Genomic DNA, 24,032 nt, shown 5'->3' on the forward strand with positions numbered 1-24,032 from the left:
TTACCCAATTCTGCTCATCATTGTTTAATTCTGTGATAATGTTTTTAACGAAAGCATTTGTTGAGCAATTCTTATGTGCCAGATAGTCTTTAAAGTGCTTTCTCTGAATAGATTCTGTTAATTCCAAGTAATAGGTGTTGTGTACTTTAAGATGGGTCATGTATCTTGTCTAAGGGTTCCCAGTAGTATGTACCAAGCAGTGTACTAACCACATGGCTCTTTAATGTTTGAGTAGATCTCTCATTCTCATGCCTAAAACAGTCTAATGATCTAGAGTAGAAATAAATGTCTCCAAGTGTTGTCTAAACCAACTGACCCCTGCTCCTCCCCTCTGCCATTCTCCCTTGAATTCTATTATCCTTTTCCCGTCTACATCATCCCCTTGAGCTCCATGGTCCTCTTCCCATCACTGTCATCCCCTTGGGCTCCATGGTCCTCTTCCCATCACCGTCATCCCCTTGAGCTCCATGGTCCTCTTCCCATCACCGTCATCCCCTTGAGCTCCATGGTCCTCTTCCCATCACCGTCATCCCCTTGAGCTCCATGGTCCTCTTCCCATCCCTGTCATCCCTTTGCACTCCATGGTCCTCCTCCCATCACCGTCATCCCCTTGGGCTCCATGGTCCTCCTCCCATCACCGTCATCCCCTTGCACTCCAGGTTCCACTTCTCATTCCACAAACAAGCCAAGCTTATTTGCACATTAGTCCCCGTCTCCCTTCTCTAATCCAGGTCTTCTCTGAGGTCTTGTTCTTGTCGCCTTCCTTCCCTGGGCTGGGACTGTAGCTCCATGGTAGAGCATTCATGAGTATGATCCTGGGTTTGAGTATAGTATCTGAAACAAATGAATAAAAGACAAGCAAGTAAAACCTCAAACCAACCAATCAAATAAAAGCTCATCTCACGTGTAACTTAAGAGAAGTTTTGCCTTGTCTCCAAGTCTAAGGTATTCCTCCCCTTCCCCAGTATCTCCAAAACACTGTTAAATCATTCTTTTTAAAATATTTAATTATTTAATTAATGAGTATGTGTCTCCCGGAGCCTAGCGTGAAAGTACAGGGTCCTGGTTTGTCTCCTTCACTCGAATACCCAGCCTTAGATCTGAGCCTACTACAGGGTAGAAACCCAACAAATCTATGTTTAATGATTCTTAAACATTATATGTTTAAGAATTCTTCTGATGCCAGAGCCCTAGTTAATAGCTTAGAGCCACTATAGTAAAGTATAGGCCAATTATGCCTATACTTATATAAATATAAATATAAATATAAATAAAACCAGTATAATGTAAATACTGACTTCTATCCGCTACATTTCCCATTCCTGTCTTACACAAGAAATGTAAATGCTCTTACCTTCCTTTTTAATATCTACATTTGCCTCAAATTAAGAAAGTCTTGTCTACCCCAACTGGTCTTTAGAGTTTGAGCACAAGATGACTTAGGAAAATTGTCCTTAAGCAAACCTGTAGAAACGATAGAGGTCATTTAGTTAAGTTTATACAATAGTCTCATTATTTCAGTGAGTTTTTTTTCTAATTCCTTAAAAGCAGAATTAAATATTTACTTGTGGGGAAGTTGTTCTTAACACATAGTTGGTAACTCATAAGTTAGGACGTCATTTTTGCAGAAATTGTCAGTATCTCTAAAAGTAAAGTTTCAAATAAAAAATTCCACTTTTTGCACCGACCCAGCAAAGACAGATAGGCACAAAATCAGAACTAAATAATTATTTGTAATAATGAGAAACTATATCCAACCTATGTGCTCATCAATTGATGATATTTTAATAGTTACCATATATACATAGGATGAAATACTATGTAGTCATTATCATTGAGTAGATCAAAATATTGATATAGTATGTATAAGGTATAGTATATGAAAAGCTAAGTTTTAGAACAGTTAATATTAATTTTTATTGTAAAAGAAAAATGAAGCAGAATATTTTTATGTATTGTATGTGTTCAAAAATACATGGAGTAAAAGGCTGGAAGATAATAAACTGTTAACGGAACTGCTATAGGCAGGAGATTGACTATGAGGAGAGTCATTAAAATTTTGAGCTTCATGTATTTAGCAGGAATATGTGTGCAGAAAAGCTTTTCAAATTTTTGAATTAAAGAAACTGTACTGACTTCTGTAGTCCCAGATTGCAGAATCAGAATAGAATTAAGGGACTGAAGAGAAGCATTGAGATAACGAACACATTTCATTGGAAGATTCATTTTGGGTCAAGTGGACACAGGATCGCCATAGTATCTGCATGACATTGGGTGTTACTTAACTTCCTGAGCCCAAGTCCATAGCTACATAGAAAACCTGACTGTCCCACCATAGAGCAATAATGAGCTGACTGAGCACAGTCTTCGGAAGGACCGTTTAAGGATTTAGCCTTCACTGGGTACACAGAAATGTTTGTGATTGTCTGTTTTCTCTTTTTGTTTCTACCACCTGACAGTAATTATGAATCATTATTTCCCCTGTGTATTTCCATAGTTGTTTTCTTTTTCTTTCTGCTTTAATAGTTAGTGAGGAAGGGGGCTCAGGTGGACCTGGAGTTGAAGGTCATCCCCGTTTCATTTTGTGCCAGGTTACTAACTGAAGGTCAAAGATTTCAAGTGGTCCTGCTCACAGAAGCTGAGGCCAGCAGGCAGACTCACCCTGGCATGCCACCAAGCATGAGCACTTCAGTGCTGCACTGTGCTGACCGAGGCTGGCCTGGGTTTCACTTGTGTAACTCTCAAATGAATCTGAATCTGTCATAGTCTGAAGGCAGCGTCATCTTTGGCACTACCCTGCTCTTACAGACCAGTGAACTGGGGAAATAAAGTGACCATACTTGGCTTCTTGGTTTTCTCTTTTAAATTCTACTGGGGAAATGTGTTTAGAAAAGTCTGCTTTGGCCACATATTTGCCCTTTGTGTGGATCTGGTCATGGCAGTTGCTGGGTTCTGAGGATGGATATACTAATAGCTACTTTGCTTTATAAACTTGTCGTAGGGAATTAAGTACACTTTAATTTATGCCTGGAGACAAACCTAAAAACACAAAAGTGGTCAAATGGGTAGGGGAGTGAGTGAAGAAAAGAAGTGATAATATGATAAAATGTAGCCGGGATGAACTTCAAGGCCAGAGAACTAGAAAATGCAGACTAAATCAGAGAAAACTTTTTTTTTTTTTTTTTTTTTTTGGTTTTTCGAGACAGGGCTTCTCTGTGGCTTTGGAGCCTGTCCTGGAACTAGCTCTTGTAGACCAGGCTGGTCTCGAACTCACAGAGATCCGCCTGCCTCTGCCTCCCGAGTGCTGGGATTAAAGGCGTGCGCCACCGCCGCCCAGCCGGAGAAAACTTTTATTAAAACAGAGTAACAGGGAACTTGGTGAGCTGAGGTTTTCAGATCCAAAACCACGCCTCCGGATTTATTGGTCTAGATTGTGTACCACAAATGTAGGCCTTAGAATGATATTCTAAGTAAGCAATAGTGACAGCCTGCCATATCCTAAGATGATAGATTGTAACACACCCACATGTTCACATGGATTTTTTAAAATCTACGTAGGGCCTGGGCCTGGCTGACCATTGCCTTCAGCTGACATGAGTATGAAATGCTGTCAGCTCCAGTTTCAGGCCCAGGACCTAACAAGTCATTGAAGCTTCCCCTTTCTTGGGAAACATTCATTGTGTAAAACTGTGATGACCCAGAGACTGCTGTGCTGGAGCGAAGCCCAGCCTACCCATGAGGAGTAGAACCAGGCCCAGGCCCAGCTGAGCTCAGGGCCAGTATCACCATTAGTTCCTCTTTGCCAACCCTGTGAGCTAGGCTATCTCAACCCTACTACTTAGCTTCCTCAGTGGCCACACGTGAGCATGGTGAGAAGTGATAGTATCTTGACGTTACTGATTTGGGGGGTAGTTTTAAATGCAGCATTAGAAAACAAACCAGGGAAAGGTGACAGGAGTAGGAGATGAAAGTTCTTGGGAAGGAAGACTGACAGCCAGGGCGGGGAAGGACAGCACACATGCATGTCATTGCTGGAAGCAGAAGCAGAGGTTGACCTGGCGAGTGGTTGTGGAAAGTTCGGTAGGACGTTGAAAACAAAAGTCTGTGTAAACAGCGCTCAAGCCTGGGTGTTGTTAAGAGGTTTGCAGCAAGCTTACTGGAGACATCAGGTGACTTCTCTCGGCTACCTGGCGATGAGAGCAGGATGGAGCCATGTTGAAGGAGCTACTTCTATGATTTCAAGCAGTGTTGAGTAAAAGTGTCCATAGTTGGGGTTGGGAGGTTTAAAAATAGAACTCCCTTCCACCCACAGCGTCTCTCGACAAAGTGCTTGCTTGCCTAGTTCAAGGCCTTGGGTCAGTCATCAGACCTAAAGAGCTGCCTGCTAAGTGTGGCATCTGAGTTCAAATCAGGGCATGCAAAGCAAAGTCTTGGTGTCAAGGTTTCTGCAAGATTTGAGATGAGGGTCTTATAGATGATTTCCTCTAAACAGTAAGACTTACAAGGATCTAAAGGATGTGCTGCTCATGCTCTCAGGTAAACAGCAGCACTCACAAGAGCCCTGGGCTTGCGCTTCACCCTATGTGTAATCTAAAGCAGTTAGGATCCTCTTGTGAAAAAGTTTTGTGCTTGCAACCTTTGTCCGGCAGAGTGGATCATCAGTTGACATACAGGGAATCACAAATTTTTACCGTGGATTAGATGTAAACAAGTTTTGGACCTTTGACTTTCCATGGATATGAAGGAATTTAATAGTGAACTATTTCTTATGAACAAGAAGGAATGACTCAGAAAACTGAATCAAAAGTCTGGCAGGTGCACCGAAGAATCATAATGAATATTTCTAAGAACTGGGACTGGGCTATTCTTAAGGGTTGGGAACAGAGATGGTATTGACATATCTGGCACGTCTTGCATGTACATGAGGATGCACATGTATGGAGGACGGAGGACAACCTCCAGTGCTGTTCCTCAAAATGGTCATTTGCCTTCCTTTATAGAGACAAAGGTTCTCACTAGGATCTGGTTCTCACCATTTGGGCTAGGATGGCTGGTCCTCCAGCCCCAGGCATCTTCCTGTCTCTGCCTACTCATGGGTTAGCTTGTTAGATGAGTGTGGGAACAGGATTATGATCCTCATGTATGCATGGCCAGCACAATATAAGACTGAGCTGTCTCTCAGCCCTCAAATCTGACACTTTGCTGTCATTTCTTCTTTTAATTTTTGAGTGATTCACAAAAAGCATCCTAAGCAAGGCGTAGGCAACAGTGATTCTTCACCTCTCAGTTCCTCCCTCTCTACCCTGCCAGCTATGCCCTCCTTTCAAGTTGATAAACTCTTTTTCTTTGATTCTTTTTACATGTACATAGCACATATATATATATATATATATATATATATATATATATATATATATTTCCGGCTTAGTCTATCGTTGTCATTTGTGTGTAGATAGTTTCAAGGCTGACCACCCTTAACTGGACATCAGCCTTGGGAGATGCTAATTCTCCTTCTCCCAGTAGTCATTAATTGCCTGTAGTTCTTCATTTAAGGGTGAAATATCACAAAAAATTTCCTGCTTCCGCATTAACGTGTTCATTGTTATTGCTACCATTCCAGTCTTGTTTATGCAGCCATTCCCAGGAGAACCAGTTTCACAGCCTCCTTCTTTATATTATGACTCTTCCACCCCCTTTTTCTCAACATTTCCGAAGCCATGCATGCAGGAGCTGTGATTGAGATGTGACTATTGGGGTTCAGCTCTCCAGGATCTGCTGATCTTTGCATTGTGTCTTTTTGTGGTTTCCTGTCATGGTCTCCGTTTTCTGTGAGGAGCAGTTTCTTTGATGAGGGGTGAAAGCTACACTTTTCTATGGGTATAGAGATAAGCTTTAGAATGTACTTAGGTATTATGCTGGTCTAGCAAAGTGCTGGCAGTAGATTCTTTTCTAAGGGCTTTTTCCTTACTGGTTTCTGGAAGATTGCTGGAGTCCCATTACTAGGCAAGATTTCCCTCCTGCTGAATGGGCCTCAGTCCAGTTAAACAGCTGTTGGTTGCATTCAGCATGTGAGGACCACTTATTTCACTGTTATATGTTGCCATGAGGGTAATTGTGTGGCTCAGAGGTATCACAGCTCGGTGGAACTCCTAAATTGCTTCTTTCCTGAGTCAGCTTCCAAAACGTGAAAGATAGACTGCAGGAAAGGCACTTTCATGTTATTTCAAGCTCCTGTGTCCCAAGCACATGGGTCTTGATCAACAGATATAACCCCCAAAAGGCAACCAAGGGCTGCATCTATAATCTGCATTGTTTGGGAATCCCAAAAGGAGGTTTCTGGTGCCTGTTCCTGGTGTTTCTGCTAGTCTATGGTTCTTGAGAGGAGTATCATCAACCCAACTTCCTTTCAGATTATATACACATATATACACATACATTTCTATATTGTATATGATTTTAGATAAATATAAGATGCGATAATTCCTCAAGGTGAAACAACATTGCTGCTATTTGTCCTTTGCCTTCCCTTCTCCTTCTGTGTCGACCTCCCGTCACCTGGGTATTCTGTTTTCTCCTTCATGTCACCTGTATCCCGTTACCCCCTCTAGAGCCACCCAGCTGTCTCCTTATACTTTCCTGGTTGATGCATTTACTCCATGTTTTGTACTGACTTAGGGAGATTTGGAACTAGGAACTGCAGATGAGGGAGGAAATGAAGCATTTGTGTTTTTGAGACTAGGTTACCTCACTCAATATAATCTTTTCTAGGTTCATCATCGGTATTATTTATACTTGGCACTCTGACTAGTTATGTATGAGTCTCTGCATCGACCACTATCCACTGGCAACAGAATATCTGACCAAAGTTGAGATCAGTTCTATAGATATATGCATGAATATTTAGAATGTACTTTGGCATCATGACCATTCAGCAAAACAACAGTTGGTTCTCCTAGTACCTCTTATGTCTCCAGTCATAAGAGAAAGCTTACAGTGACGAACATAAAATCCTATGCAGTAGGCCTCATAGCCAACTGATGTGGGATGTCCTTCTGGATGTGTGTTGCTTTTATTGGTTGATGGCAATGGCTTAGCAGAGTAAAGCAGGTGTGAAATCAGAACAGAGAGAGAGAGAGAGAGAGAGAGAGAGAGAGAGAGAGAGAGAGAGAGAGAGAGACACACACACACAGAGACAGACAGACAGACACAGACACACACATACATACACACACACACACAGAGAGAGAGACAGACAGACAGACACAGACACACACACATACACACACACACACACACACAAAGAGAGAGAGAGAGAGAGAGGAGAGAGAGAGAGAGAGAGAGAGAGAGAGAGATAGTAGGCAGAGTCAAGGAGCTGCCAAAGGAGAAAGACGTCAGAACATAACTTTATTCAGTAAGTCACGGCCTTGTGGCAATACACAGATTAATAGAAATGGGTTAATTTAAGCTCTAAGAGCTAGGTAGAAATATACCTGAGTCATTGGCCAAACAATGCAATTAATAGAGTTTCTGTGTGATTATTAGGATCTGGGAAGCCGAGAATGAAAGAGCAATCTCTGTTTATAGCCAACCAGGTAGAAGTTTATTAATCCATAACAATCACGCCACTCTTGCTCCAGTGGACACATTTTGTTGTATTGGAGGCTGTTAATATGCATGTAGGATCCAATACTGGGTAAGACCATTGATGGTTTTTTCCCCTGCAGCATGCACAGCACCTCATGCCATCATGTAAACCGGTGTGCAGGAGAGTTTACTGCTTAGTTCCAGGTTGGCTTCTCTATCTCAAGCATCCAAATGAATGGTGTCTTCAGCCATAGCGTTTTACCATCTAGCGTTGGTGAGCAACCAAGGGCAATAGCAATAACTTGCCCTCTTTTGGTGCCTCTGGGACCTCTCTGACTAGTAACACCTCTGCATATGGCTTTTGTTTTTTTTTATTAGATGTTAACCCTTCTCTTGCTTACCTTTGTCTTTGTGTAGAGTGATATATTTCATAACAGCAGCACATTTTCCTTTTGCTGCTTTATGGCTACACTCTTTCTTTCTTTCCTTGGGTTATCATAGGCAGGCCCATTTTCCTTTTCCTTCTTGAGTTTGGATAGTGCTGTTAAACCCAAGCTCCCAAGGACTTATGCATGAATAATGTGGCTAGTACAAGTGAAGATGTAGAGTAGTTATATTTGCTAGAGACCATTGCAACTTCATAAGGTGTTTTCACATTTGTCCATTTTGAAATTATTTCTATTTACTGTCTGAGAGAGCATGGAACACATCGCGCATACTAATCGTATTTCTTAGACTTACACAGAGTTTACAAGTTCTTCTTTGTTTGCTCCAAGGAACTAGTAAAAGGCGAGAGAGGGTATTAAGGGAGGAATGCAAGCTGTGATGAACTGGACTGGTCATACAGACGTAGGTTCTCTACTATGGATACAGCAGCAAAAGTACACAGAATAAATACTAGCAGTCAGTGATTGTGAACATATTTACATCACTCTGAATGCTCCACATGCATAGCTCCTTTAATTATAAACCAGCTTCACTATGTCACTGGTTTTTGGTTTTTTTTTTTTAACTTGTTTTCATACAGTGAGACACAGACAGGAGAGTACCTGACTTGCTGTAAGGTGTAAGAGCAGTCCACACAAGAGCTATTGTGGTGTTTGTTGTTTGGTTCAGCCATCAATGATGAAAGAACTAAGGGCTGACAACAGATGACCTTGCTCTGTTCCTGACAGAAACCTTAGGACAAAAGAATAGTAACTCTCAACACACATGGAACAAGTCCTTGGCATGTACATGTGTAGACTCATTTGGTTTTCACATAGCCCTGGGGCGATCTTTTCACTATTGCCTTAAATCTTATCTAAGGCAGCTGAAGGCTACATATATTAGACAACCATCTCAGGTTCACAGGCTTTGAGGCCACACAGGCTGGCTCTAGGACCTGCCAGCTGTGTCCCTATTTGTAGGTTTTCTAGAAGAGTCTAAAGGAGAAGTGTGAACACTTCTGCTTCAGACACTACTCCTTCCTCATCTCTCTGGTTAATGACGCGATGTCTAAGCCCTTGCGATGTTCTGAACGCTCAGTGCTGCTGAATGATGCCATATCTGTGCTTAAAACCATCTCTAGAGTTAATGAAACTGAAAATCAAGACAGACATTGCTATTTATATTTCATTGGTATAGAAACTGGATTCAGGAAAGTTGAGTAACTATGTATGGGTAACAGTGTTCCACTCACAGAGCCAGGGTTCCTATTCATCTCTGATTGACTCCAAGCCCTGACCATCCTACTTTATAGCTTTCCAGAACAAATTGCCCCCAGTGTCTCTGGAGCGACCGTTTGTGGTCCCATTGTCATGTACCAAAACCCACACATGCTCAAATCATTTGAATCAAACTGTAGTATTTGCATGCAACCTATACTCATCCTCTTGGATGCTTTCAACCGTCTGTAGATTACTTACTGTATCTAACACATATATGCCCCATGCAAATGATTGCTACGTGAGCTACAGTTGTCTAGGGCCTAATGACAAGAACAAAAGCCTGTACCTGCCCTGAAAAGATGGGTTTTTAGACCTGGTCATGTTGGTGGACACTGATCTAATGCACCTGGAGGCTAAGGCAGGAAGATCATGAGTTTGATGTCAGGTTGGGATACAATACTGTGTCTCAAAACGAGTTAAAGACATAATCTAATCTGTAGCTGGTTGAATTTGCTTTTTTGTACCTGTGAATTAGTCATAGTTCTTAACTGGTACCTTTTCCTTGGCAAAGCTTTGATGTAAGTGTTCTCATTTTTTTTTAACTTCCTCTTTTGTCTCTGCTTCCTCTTTTGTCTGTTTCCTCTTTTGACCCTTTGTTGTGTGAGCTCTTCTTGGAATCAGCAGGAGAGTGAACTAGCTTAACTAATTACACAGATAAAAACAGGAGCTGTGGTTGGACTGTTGCTCACTTGTTCTGTACCATTGAATCTCATAATGGCTCCAGGAAGCAAATGTTTTGTAGATGAGGAAACAAGGTTTGTTTTGAAATTAATTTATGTTCTTATCAGCCTGTGGCCATCTTGGTCCATGACATTTCAGAAACTCTAGCTATGGATTAAAAGATTCTCCTGTTTAGTTGAGACCCCTTCAGGAGAACTGACAGGTAAACTGCATAGGGGAAGGAGTACTCCCAGAACACAGGCGGTTTTCAGTTAGGTAAGGCAAGAGGTTTTTTTTTTTTTTTTTTTTTTTGGTTTTTCGAGACAGGGTTTCTCTGCATCTTAAGAGCCTGTCCTGGAACTAGCTCTTGTAGACCAGGCTGGCCTCGAACTCAGAGATCCACCTGCCTCTGCCTCCTGAGTGCTGGGATTAAAGGTGTGCGCCACCACCGCCTGGCAAGAGGTTCTTAATATAATATGCTGAGGTACCCTCTCCTGTCCCCATCCCCCATCCCCTTCATCTCCCCTACCCCCTTTCCTTTCTCCTCAGCAGAGGCATTTGAATGACACTGCTTGGCCTCAATGCTTCATACAAGAATCAGTGCCTAGTTTCTCCCTCTGTCCCCCTCCCTTCCTCTCCTGTTTGTCTTTTCTCTCTGTCTTTCTCTAGTTAATATGAGGTTTTGTTTCCTAGCTCCCAATTAAAAAAAAAAGATGCTTAATAAACAGTTTTATGTGTTTTAATTCTACCTTCTTCCAAAACATACTCAAGGCTTCTTAGACATAACAACATTAATAAAATATGAAAAAGTAGGTAAGATCCTAGAAAAGAAGATTTAAAACGTTTCTAGTTATGGGAACTTTTCTGTGGGCTTCTTGGCAGTTGGGGGCAAGATAAAAAGTTGGACATAGGAGTTTCTAAATGAGAGCTTTTCCAATGAGAGGGAGAAAGGGAGTGGATCCCAAGGAGAGAGGAGGTGGGGAGGAACTAGGAAGAGTAGAGGGAGGAGAAACTCTAATCAAGATATATATATATATATATATAGTTAATATATATAATATAATATATATATAATTAATATATATAATTAATCTATTTTCAATAAACGAAAAAAGAAAAAAGTAGAATAGACCTTTGGAATTAAAAAAAAAGCTGACATAGTTGTAAAAGCAGAAAGGAGGAAGTGCTTCTTAGCAAGTATTGAAAGGTGACTACAGCCCCTCAACTGTAGGGCCTCCTGGGGGTGTTACATGATAGCAGTATCCTTGGCAACAGCTTCAAACAAACACTGATGTGGTTTCAATATTACCCTTCCTTGTCGTCAAAGGCACAGCACCAAAGTCAAGCTCAGAGAAACCCGCCTTCATGATGACCTGAATTGGAGCCTCCCTTAGCAGACCCACTGTTTCTCACCCTTCCTTTTCTTCTCATTTCTACCCACCCTCCTTTAGAGTTCTCTGTACAGCACCATGAGTGTGATGTAAGAATTCTGTCCTTAATTAAAGCATCACTCACTTCTCATTTGTTGATTGAGAAACTTAGAACTTTTACCCGATGGAGACCCCTTGATCTGCCCTGTCTTGGTCTGGGGTCCAGTTTCCCTAACCTGACACTAAGAGCCCGCCAGCTTCGATACTTACTGTCATAGGTGGCCCACACCTGTCTCATGCATGCCCATGTCACTGGCTCTGGGAAAGGAACACTCTCCCTCTATCTCTTTGTGACACCAAAGTGACGGACCACTGTGTATTTCGGAGGAGCGTTCATGTGGTAGGCACATTTAGGACTACGAAACCATGATGTGTCCTCTGTCACCCTACGTGAGCTAGCAGCAACTGGGAAAGTCTGAATGGCACACTAGTGGGTTCCTTCTACTTTGCCTTGCTCATGTTTCTGGCTCTCACATACAGTGGTGAGTGGGTCTGAGCCAATGGGAGGGCTATTTTTACCACACAGATTCTGTCTGTGTAAGCTCGCACATCAGTTGTCTCTCTCCTTTTTGACAGCAAACATTCAAGCTTGAGGACACGCCGCCACTCATTTCGAGGAAACACCAAGTATTTGCTATTTATCAGCAGTTTCTAGTTGTTTCCATAGATCTCAAGCATAAATATTTACACAAGACAAACTTATACATTATGGTTTTTGCTCTGTCATCTGTGGAACTATGATTATTTCCTATGGAAGATTGAAAGTTTTGTTGAGCCTTTATTTTGCAAGAGGCATTATAGCAAGTAGCAGGCTCAGAGCAGGAGATTACATCAGTCATAGGAAACATAAGCATTTATTGCAAATCTCTATTCTCATGGAGAAGTGAAAAGCTTCAATTAAATTAATTAGGGAAGAAAAATGCTACAAGAAGCTATGTCTTATCATAGTAAAATTTGAATCTAGATATGAATATAAGCTAAGAGCGAAGGGAAAGGCTAAGAGTAGGTACATTTTTAACCAAGCATTAAGAGAGACACGTGGCACGTGGCCTCTTTTGGAAGAATCTACTGAAACAGAAACTGTAGTTAGGTTTATTTATGCCTTGAAACTTGTGCTGTGTTTTCTAGAAGATTCATGAAGATTGGAAATTTATGAAAAAAATCATAATGCTATTAAAATATGATCAATAAGTTAATGTTTAAAATGTATGAAACATGGTGCATGGCTTATTGAAATGGCTAATATATTTCATATTAATTTTATGAGTTATAACCACATGTTACACAATAAGCACAGACATATAATATGCACATTAAATTATTTTTAAAACTCTAAAATGCTCTTTGATATTGGATGATATTTTTTGTTTTTTGTTTTTTGAGACAGGGTTTCTCTGTGTAGCTTTGGAGCCTGTCTTGGAACTCGCTCTGTAGATCAGGCTGGCCTTGAACTCACAGAGATCTGCCTGTCTCTGCCTCCTGAGTGCTGGGATGGTATTTTATGATTCAACTCCTTTGCTTGTCATCAGCAGTGGTGCAAACATTCATTGTTTTTTTAAAGGAAGTTAATTCTGTGGCTAGTTCCAGATTTACATTTAAAAAGATGTTTTTTTGCTTTTATTGAAAACTAAGAATTAATACTTTATGAAGCTCTTTTCTGAACCTTAAACACTTCAAACAGGTGTGGTTGACACACACTTGTGATTCCAGTACCCAGGAAGTTAAGGCAGAAGGGTACTAAGTTCAAGACCAAAACCCAGATTGCATAACAAACTCACCAAACGCAAAACAAAACAAAACCTTCAAAAACTGAATAGATTTTGGACTGTTTATATAACAATTATTTTATCTCAGGATTCTTAGTTTTCTTTGTTTTGTTTTTAAAGGAATTTTGATACATATACTTACAAACCTAAAATTTGGGTCTTCTTTTACTCATTTGTAATGAAATGGTTTTTAGTAACATTGTAGACATACTCCAATTAGACATTTCCACTGGTACAATAAATCAGGGATGATGAGAAAGACTCTGCTAGACGTGGTGATGCACGCCTTTAATCCCAGCACTCTAGAGGCAGAAGGAGGTGGGTCTCTGAGAGTTTGAGTCTAGCACGTTCTACACAGTAAAATCTAGGTCTTTCAGGGATACATAGTGAGACCATGTCTTAAGAATAAGAGGGGGAGGAGAAAAGGAGAAAAAGACACTTCTTTGCTTTTTGTCTTTCTTATCCACTTTTTCTGTAACAAGAATTCATTGCCCTCTTGTCCATCCAGCCATTTATATACCCACCCATCCTTTCTCCCACCCGTCCATATTCCCACCCATCTATTCTTCCATTTCCTGTAGGAAATCCTCAGCCAGGAGCTTTTAAGTTACCTGCCCAGTTGGGCATGGCCTCTCATACTATAAATGCTGATGTAAAGTGCGCTTACCTCTCTCTTCTGGCTGCTGGATTCTGTTCCTGCTCCCCGTTCGTGCAGAGGACTGTGATCTGTGAGTCTATCCCTCAACAAATAACTCATTATTATACTCAATTGTGAGCTAGTGTGGGATTTCTTTTTAGCATCCATCTTCACCCATTCATTTGTTCTCCCATCCATCCATCCATTTCCCATTCATCCATTCACCCCTTCATTCATTCACCAAATTTGTAGTACGTCTCAACTATATCCTAGAGAATATGCTGGAATACGAAGGGTGACTAGGTCCTCCAAGAATCAAGTCCGGGGACTTAAGACTTGGTGAGACCGAAGCAGGAAATGCTGCTTTCTGTGTGCAAGGGTCTTTGGAGTCTGTAAGAATCTGTAAGGCAGGAAGGCAATGCTCCCTTTCAGGGAGGTGGGCTGAGAGCATCCAGAAGCTTTTCCGAGAGGCTGAAATATTTCTTTGTGCATTTGTTAGTATGAGAGGAGCACACTGAATTCCTTAGCACTTGATGAAGCAAGTGTGATCAAAGGTATCTGTGCATGGCTCATAATGTATATGATTTGCTTTGATTCTATTACATATTTGGTGTCTACCATTGCGTGTTTAAAATCCAGAACGTGCCCCTTAACATAACTGAAAGTATGAGAAGCAGTCTGCCCTTGAAGCTCACATCTGTTCCTTTTTTCGTACTGGAGGGGACTTCAACTGAAGTCTTCATTATGGTCTTTGCTCAATTTCCTTTTTCCTTTTTCAGATACAAGATTAGTAAAGGACTGAAGGATTTAAAAGATGTTAAGCCAGTTGGAGAGACATATATCCATGAAGGACTAAAGCTTGTAAGTTATTTTATATTTGTAACTATTGGAGAGAGTGGCTTTTTATTATATAATTAAAATTCCTTTACATATTTATGTCTACTTTTCCGATGGTTTAGTCATCCTAGACATGAGACTAGTAAAAAACAAAAACATCACTTATTGTGAGTGTTGATAAGTAAAGTTTGTATGTATTTTGTCTTCTTAACAAACTTTCTGCCTTCCTCTGGGATTATATTCAGATTAATCAGTCATAAGTATAAAAATCTGTATCACAGAAATCCAGTGATATATATTTTATCTATATCTATATACCTGTTACATAAATATCTACATATTTCAAATAAAAATGCTAACATAAATATCTGATTTAATCAACTGGTACATATAAATAAATGTGTATGTATTATTTTGTCATTCTCTTTTAATTAATATTTATTTATTATGTATACAGTATTCTCAGTGCTCTGCCTGCAGGCCAGAAGAGGGCACAAGATCTCATTACAGATGGTTGTGAGCCACCATGTGGTTGCTGGGAGTTGAACTCAGGACCTTTGGAAGAGCAGGCGGTGCTCTTAACCTCTGAGCCATCTCTCCAGCCTCTATTTTGTCATTCTTAATATCTTTATTTTGTCAGACATACAAATTCAGCTCTATAGCCCATGCTGGCTAAAAGTTAGAATTATGCTGAGTGGTGGTGGTGCACACCTTTAATCTCCCCACTTGGGAGGCAGAGGAGGCAGATAGTTTAAGGCCAGCCTGGTCAACAGAGGGAGTTCCAGGACAGCCAGAGCTATATAGAGAAACTCTATCTTAAAAGAAAATAAAAAGGAAAAAAAGGAAAAAAAAGTTAAAATTAAATGGTTAGTTGTATAATTACTTTTTATTTTCAGGCAAATGAACAAATTCAAAATGCAGGAGGCTTGAAAACCTCCAGTATCATAATTGCCTTGACAGACGGTAAGCTGGATGGCTTGGTACCATCATATGCAGAGAACGAGGTGAGTGCTGAGCAGGAGCAGCTGTCTATACCCACTGTTGCACTTAGCTGTGTGTGCACATATAGCATAGATGGATTTTTTTTGTTCCGCCCAGTCCCACAGCTGTTCAGTCCCCAAGAAATACACAGAGGCTTATATTAATTATAAACTGTTTGGCCTATTAGCTCAGGCTTATTATTAACTAGCTCTTACAACTTAAATTAACCCACAATTCTTATCTATGTCTAGCCATGTGGCTTGGTATCTTTTCTCAGTAAGGCACTCTCATCTTGTTTCCTCTGCTTCTAAATGATGACTGAGTCTCTGCCTTTTTTCTTCCCAGAATTCTCCTAGTCTGATCACCCTGCCTACACTTCTTTTCTGGCTACTGGTCAATCAGCTTTTTATTAAACCAATATAAGTGACAAATCTTTGCAGTGTACAGGAGCATTATCCCACAACATATAACTTATTTGAATATCTCTCTCCTCCATCCCTTGTACCCTCCATCCCTCCCTCTGTCTCTCCTTCCCTTCTTCCCTCTCCTATATTTGCTTCTTCATAGGCAAAGAAGTCCAGGTCACTTGGCGCTAGTGTTTATTGTGTTGGGGTCCTTGACTTTGAGCAAGCTCAGGTGAGTTACACCAGATCTGTTTGTAAACTGTAGCTCACTAACTTGCTTTAAAGATAGCTAAAAGAACTTTTCTGTTGTGACTTGCAAAGATTTTGCGTAAAATGAGATAGGTTTGAGCTCCTAAAATGTCAGAATGTTTATAGGTTTTATTATGGAGAATAAAACTCAAAAAATTTCTTGAATATTTATTTGGTATGGGTCTTAAAAGAAGATAAATGTTTAGATTAATGCTATGTAAATGTCCCTTTATCTTAATTGGCAAGACTATGATGATTGCTGTAGATAGAATTAGTATTTGCAGGAATTTGAAGAGCCTACTTAGAAATCTTTAAGGTTATTTTTCATATAAATCTACCTTTTATTTAAATTTATATCACTTTACACTTAAATTTTTTGTGTAATGACTAAAATTCCAGAATCTCTTGCCATTAACAGCAATTAGAGCACCTCTATGTTGCTTTGATTATGTAGCCATTAACCTTAGTTCATTTCATGTTAGTATCTTTGGAGGGAAATTGGTCTCTTCACCATCAGTTCCTGGCTTTGAATTTTAATTATATTTTATAGTTACATATCACCATCTTGTGTGTATGTTTGTGTGTGTGTGTGTGTGTGTGTGTATATATATACACGTATATATACATACACACACACACACACACACACACACACACACACACACACACATATATATATATATATATATATATATATATATATATACATTGACCATTAAAACAATTATAAAATATCACAGAGTGAGTGATACATAGCCAGTAATTTTTCTGGAGAATTTGACCCAAGTAGTTTTCCATGTGAATTTGTAAAGACTTGTGTGTCTCAACTACCTCTTAAGATTTCCTTTTCTTTCTAAAGTTGGAAAGAATTGCTGACTCCAAGGACCAAGTTTTCCCTGTTAAAGGTGGATTTCAAGCTCTTAAAGGGATCATCAATTCTGTGAGTACACCTCTGAGGTCTGGAAGGTCAATAGCATTACATGCAGTGTTTAGAGAAAGGAGAGTGAACTTTGTTTGTTGCTGCCAACATGAAGTAATTCTAAAGATCCAGACTTCTCTGTCCACGAGATTTAACACTGTCTTTCACATGTGGTTCCCGATCCTGGGAAGGCGATTTCTAGTTTAAGATTTTCACAAACTCTGTCCAACATCTCTATCCTTTCAGCGTGGGAGTTAACCATCTTACACCTTGAGAGTTTCTCCAGGCTTTATAGGAGAAATGTCAAATAAAAAATTTGATTGGAATGCGTGATGACTGCCTCCTCCAAGCCTGCTTATGGATTAGTCAGGCAGTTTGATCAAGCGGCTGAAGATTTGATGGCAGTTGTTCTTCCCATTTCAATGATTGATAGTTTCCCTGGAGCACATAATATTTCTGTTTGGGATTCAGCAGAGTCTTCCCTGGTGACTGTTAGACTCTGGGCTCTCCTGAGCGGGGTCTGGCGGGGAAGGCGAGGAATGAAATTTGGAGTTGAATTCCTGGCTCTTGCTGGAGAGGTTTATGTTTCCTTTTACTGCCTTTTGCTAGAAGCACTAGGAACAGTTGCTATTAAGTATTTATGATATTTGGTAAACATCGCCCTAAACTGCAAGTGAATATATATTCTCTAAGCAAAATCTTTTCCTTTAATCTTTAGGCATTTAGGAAAGGGAAAAGTATCTCACTGCCAGTAGTTGGTTCTGGCATTTTAAATTTCTCTTTAAAGATCATGCTCCTCAGAATGACAGGGTGAGATTTATTGGCTTTGTTTTTCCAAAAACTAATAGCGTTTTTAGAGAGGACATATAATTTGATTCAGTCACATCTAGTGGACATCCCAAATGTAAATGCAGAATAGAACAGAGATTAAATCATTGCAGGATTTTAGCAAGATTATTAGTTGTGATTTTTAGGGAAAAATTGCCATGTGAAAAATAGTTAAATTTTATGACTAAGTTCAGGGTAAATAACAAAATGTTGTAAAATTTAAGATCCTGGGGAAGGATGAGTAATTGACTTCCAATAAACAGGTCAGTGGTGGCGTGTATTTTTGATAGAGTTTTATTGTGCTTAGGGGTGTGCATTTAAAGTCCTTCCTGGGTTCTTATGTTCTTTGATTTTGTTGTGGTTGTTCTATGTATATGAAGCTTAACTCAGAATCTTCTAGACGACAGCCTAGCCTTGCCAAACTTGTTGTGGGATAGAAATATAGTTATTTTTCCCCTCAGGCCAATGTTAGGATATGATTTAAGTATACACTGCAACCTGTCTGCATTGAGGCTCTTGGTGGATGTTATCGTGAATAAGTAACGTCAAAACAATCAACAGGGAATTAGAAGGAGTCACATATTTTATGCACACATTTTGCAAAGCCACTTCCATTTCATCTGAAGGGTGCAAATGGGAGCTGCGTCACAGCACAGCTCAGCTCTAGTTGTTTCATTGCCCCAAGCAGGAGGCCTCTTGGGAAACCTTGCCCAGTCTACAGGTAGAAGATGGAGACCTACAGCAGTCTGGACTCAGCCATGTTGAAGTGTTTATCTCTGTGATAATAGGTTGGGGCTTGTGCATTTCTTCGTAGAAATCAGACACAATTCAACCACATCATTCCTTTTTTAGGACAGAAGTTTCCCTTGTTTTCTGCTCAACTTGAATAATATTTTATACTTATACACCATAGCCTTGTTTGAAACATTTATTTTTTGTTTAAAGTAAATATAGCTTATCTTTCAGAAGAAGAACAAATAGGAGATATTATCCTATTCATTATGCTTTGCAAAACTTATGACTGGAATTGTTCTCTGTAGTGTACTTCAGTAAAACAAAGCAGATGGAATCAATAAGAACATTTAAGTCTTTCCGATAAGCTAGAGGAGGGGAATTGTTGTCACCTCAGTGGATTCAAAAGAAACTAAGATCATAGTCAGGGTCAAATGCTAATACGGACAGGATTTAAATTCACATGAAGATGGGCTTGGTTTGGATATGTGAAGCTATTGAAGGTTTTTCATAGTGGGATTTGAACGGGGCTCTGACCATTGGAGTAGGTGTAATTATTAGCAAAGCACTGTTGACTAGAATGGCCTGAGCTCAGTGATTTAAAGAATAAATGTTGGCAGGTAGCATTGACTAAGATTATGTATATTAACTCATACTTGGATGGGTTTCATTTCCTAAAAAAGTAAAAGGTTAACTTAGAGCCTGACATTTGTATGATGGTCATAAAGATTTAGGAAGAACAACAACACATAGCCATGGGTAGGGAGATTTATAGAATGGAGTCATGTCTCTTAGGATGGTAAAGGGGTGGAGACAGTCTGAGGTTGGCAGTAGGAGGACCAGGTATGACTTCCAACCTGCTGTTATGGAGCCATGTGACTTGGACTATATCCTGTAGTGTAATTCCTCTGAGTTTTAAATTCCACCAATGAAATGGAAGTGATGAATTGTATTTCATTAGATGGTTCAGAGTGTTCCAAGGCAGAGGTGTTGGACTTGAAAACACTTGGTGGGAAGCTAGGAGCAGAGATCAATAACCATAGAAGATGCAGCAATTGATCCATCTGGGAGGGAAGCCAGAGGGAAAGATGTTCAGCAATGTGTGTGCCAAAGTCTTAGGGGTAACAGGGCATAACTGTAAGGGGATTAGATTCATATCATTGGATGGAGATTGAATTCAGTAGTTGGGTTATAACAAGGATTTCTAGATGATATGACAATCAACGTCAAGTGTTTGACCAGACACTGCTTACAGATCTTCGGGTCATAGGATACAAACTCAGTCCCAAACTGGGTAATGAAATCTGGATTTCCTATGTGAAAAGTTATGTAAAATTTTAGTACCTCACATTTACAAAAGGCCACAGTTTCTTTTGAAAGATCCCTCTTTTCCAGTGCTACTTAGAGCCAGGTATCAAAAGAAAAGATTATACTCAATGAATCATAGTTCCCTGAGGCAGGATATTTTTTACTTGTTCAGATTAAAACTCAGTCAAGGACCTCACCAGGGAAGCACCTAACGGACAGGTTCTTTTCCCTGCCCAGAATGGAGTCAAGAATAGGGTGAGCCTGAACCTTCATCTGTATAATTCCTACTTCATGCTGCGCGAGCTCCTAGGCATAGCGGTGGTACTGTTGCTGTTGCCTTGTTTTCTGTGATAGAATGGTAACACAATGGTGAATTAGATAGCGTAAAAGTTACCAAAACCTGAGAGATCACTGGGTCACAGGACTAAAGGAGCAAAAAAGGGAGCTAAATATTTGGGATTTGGTTCCTAAAATGGATAACAAGATGAAGGCCGAGTGAGGACTTCTATACAGAGTAGGCAGAGCTTTAGTGGGTGACAAAGAAGAGCTCAGCGGAGAGATGGGAATTCAATTGACTTCGAGAGAAGAAAGCCCAGGGGGAAGGTCGCATAGAAAACTGGAGGAAAGTTAAAGGTTAAGGGTGGAAAGTTTTTAAATTTGAGTCATTACACTTCCTTTTGTTATTTCTCCCAACACATTGACTACAAGTACAAATATAAATTTCTAATTTTTTCTAAACTTCACATGATTTAAAAAAAAACTGGAGTCATTAAAATTATTTTTGGTTTCCTGAGGAAATGATTACAAGATTTATATTTGAAAATGAGACTGTATTTGCACTACTGAAATCAGACAGACTTGTGAGTACCTCGGGGTTCAGAGTCAGTGATTCATTGCGCAATGGCTGTGGAAGAAAAGGGAAAAAGACAACAAACCCACAGACTGCTGAGCAGTCTCGAAAGAACACAGCTACAGATGCTCTCTGGAAACTCCCTGGCTTTTATTTTTCAAAATAGGACCATGGATGCTTCACTACTTGGAATTATTTACACAAGTTTTGTTTTTTTAATAAGAGTGTCTTGGAAAAGATTAAGCAGAATGAGATGAATCCATCACGAGACTGGCTTCATAGTATAAGTGTGATCCAAAACTATAGAACACTACATTCAGGGTGGCTGTAATTAGTGAGAAGTGTGTTTGGGAAAAGCTCTACCATAAAGTACAGGTGCATAAATAAGAAGGGAATGATCCCAGGCATTGTGTGTTCAAGTGACATTGCAATAGATACTTTCTAGGAAGACATTACAACATAGGTTTAAAAGGTCACTTCATTCATAGTGTTGGGGATATAAACATTGCATCTGTAGCTAAATTGTTCTTAGTCATGTTCATTGTTGTTTTGTTTGAAGAAAATCTGAGTGGATTTAAAACTATGTTATACTAGAAAGCAGAGATACTGCAAATGCATTTCTCTCTTGGCAAAGGGAGTAGCTGGGGCCTGATACCTGTTCACCACAATTACTGTAATGAGCGTCTCAGGTGGGGAAATCTGTATTTATAAAATCATTATTGATGAATAGCTGAAAGCTTGAACAACTGTAAAGATTTAGTCTTGAGAAAAAAAAAACCAAACTGACAAGATTTATTCAAACCTGGGATCAGTTTTTAGGGTGCTGGTTAGATGCTACAATGTGATCACCTAGGATTAGAGCACAGGCTCACCCCCACTTTTATTATTATCTAAAGTCACAAAAGTTCCTTAGGTTTTATTATGCTCCAGCCATTAAGATAAGTACAAGAGAGTCTTGTCATTAGGATATTGTACCTGTCAATAAAAGAGGAGAAACCACTTGAGGATGAAGAGCTATAACATGGCTGTGTTGGAATTAACAGACAAGTTAAAATGGGAGGAGGTTGCTTTTTCTTTCTTTCAGAAATGCTAAATTAGTAAAGCAAGACAAATAAAATAGAATGCACTAAATATACACAAGGGAAAACACTAAGCAGTCTACACCTTACTGTTAGCATGCTTTGCTTTCATTCTCCAGTCTCTGCCAATGCATGCCTATTCCCTTTCCTGGCTCTAAGAATTTCCTCTAAGGGATCTGGGTACAGCATAAACCTCAAATTACTCCTATTATTGTAGAACTTAGAGCCTACAGAGAAACTAACTCCTCATTAATCTAGATAGTTATACAGTATTTGTACATTAAAAGTTAACTTTGAGTCCCGTAACTTTGATTTTTACCATGTTATTGATGCTGTACTCCATTAGGACTCTTCAAATCACATGGAATAAGAATTCATTTGCTACTAGTATAAGAGTGAAAAAACGTTAATCTGTAAAACTGCATAATCCAGAGAAGGAAACTTCCTGAGGGGTAGCTGGATCCAGATTGGTGAATATTTTCTATGGTTTTATTTATTTGTTCTCTCGTACATGGAGGAGCGGTAGAGGGTAGGACTTGCAGAAGGTTGCAATGATTTTCTTTGGCCAGCAAGCCTATTGGAAAGTAGCTACCACTGACAGCAGTCAGATCGCAGGATCAGAGCTCAGAGTCTCATCAACTGTTTCTAAGTACCACCCTGTTCTCTGTTTCCTGTGCCTTGGGGAAATGGGAGAGCCGAATAAGCGCTTTGGTATAAAACTGCAGCTATGAGGTGTGGAGGAACTTCATGTCATGTGACCTTTGGTATTTGGGCTTGTGTGTACTGACAGTATCACTGTAGCTGTTACTAGGACCGGGTAAGCGTTTCCAGGAACCTACTGAAGTATGTTTTCTTATGTCCCAGTGCAAATGAGGGAACATGACCAGAAATGGAAGTAGAGACAGTTTATCAAGAAGAACCTGCATTCCAGAGAACAGGCTTGAGCCAGTGAGAGTGGGGGAAAAGCCCCAAAGTGTCTGCAGAGGCATGACAGTTTCTAGGATGTTTACAAAGCACAGCTCTCATCAAATCAAAACTCTGCATGTGCTTCATTCTTGGTTGAGACCTGGCAAAGACAGTGATTCTAGTCTACATTGCTCAGGTAAAGAGTTAGGAATTTCTCACTCAGGCTTTTGTTACTGGCTGACATCCATGTTGGGAAACAGGTTAGAATGTTGTAATTCTCCTGAGTAATCAGTATTCTCAAGGGCCAAACATCTCTATGTAGTTGGCTATTTTTGTTCTTTGTTCTTTGGGGACTGCTACCCAGCTTCCAAGTAAACACACAGAGACTTTTCTTTCTTATGAATGCCTGGCCTTAGCTTGGCTTTCTTTTTAAATTATCTCATTTACCTTTTGCCTCTGGGCTTTTGCCTTTCTCTGTTCTATATACCTTTCTTAACTTCTGACTCCTTGGTTGGCTGTGTGATGGGGTGGCTGACCCCTGGTTTCCTTTTCCCCCTTTCTTATTTATTCTCTCTGCCTGGTAGCCCCACTTATTTCTCTCTTCTGCTTAGCTATTGGCCGTTCAGTTGCTTTAGACTAGCAAAGCAACAGCTTTACAGCTGTTAAATACATGTAGCATAAAAGAATGCAACACATCTTTGTATCATTTAACACATATTCCACAGCATAAAGGAATGTAACACATGCTAAGTTAACATTCCACAACATCTCTAAATCACTCAAAGCACAACATTGTAAATAACATTGCTTTTAATTGAAATGTTACCTCTTAGAGAACATATATTTGGTAGGGACACTTGGCAACCATAGAGAAAGTCTTAAGCACATAACTAGATCCTAAAAGGCACAAGGGAAAAAGGAAAGAGCATGAGTGGCCTTCTGGGTGTGGGGCTCTGGCTTTTTGTACGTCACTGGGACTTTAAAGCTACCACCATTCAGTAATTTTTTTCCCCTCTTGCAAGATATGAAATTACATGTTTTGTATTGGGAGCCAGTGAGTTAGAAGGTTAAAATGTTTTCTTTAAACATTTTATTACCCTTACCTTTTCTGGCATACCATGCACCACTGACGCAAGGAATTTTCCTCTGTCAA

At 39.9% G+C, this 24,032-nt stretch overlaps 1 protein-coding gene across 3 annotated transcripts in view; it reads left to right on the forward strand.

Annotated features, from left to right (window-relative positions):
• The window catches only part of Antxr2 (ANTXR cell adhesion molecule 2), a 119,029-nt gene that overhangs the window by 6,913 nt on the left and 88,084 nt on the right, over window positions 1-24,032 (forward strand). For all 3 annotated transcript variants that reach the window (XM_038331500.1, XM_038331507.1, XM_038331516.1), the window contains exons 4-7: window positions 14,566-14,647; window positions 15,520-15,627; window positions 16,172-16,240; window positions 17,117-17,197. In XM_038331500.1, the coding sequence (XP_038187428.1) occupies window positions 14,566-14,647; window positions 15,520-15,627; window positions 16,172-16,240; window positions 17,117-17,197 (340 nt within the window). The remainder of the gene's footprint in view (window positions 1-14,565; window positions 14,648-15,519; window positions 15,628-16,171; window positions 16,241-17,116; window positions 17,198-24,032) is intronic.

Source organism: Arvicola amphibius, chromosome 1, assembly GCF_903992535.2.
Source record: "Arvicola amphibius chromosome 1, mArvAmp1.2, whole genome shotgun sequence".
Taxonomy (NCBI): domain Eukaryota; kingdom Metazoa; phylum Chordata; class Mammalia; order Rodentia; family Cricetidae; genus Arvicola; species Arvicola amphibius.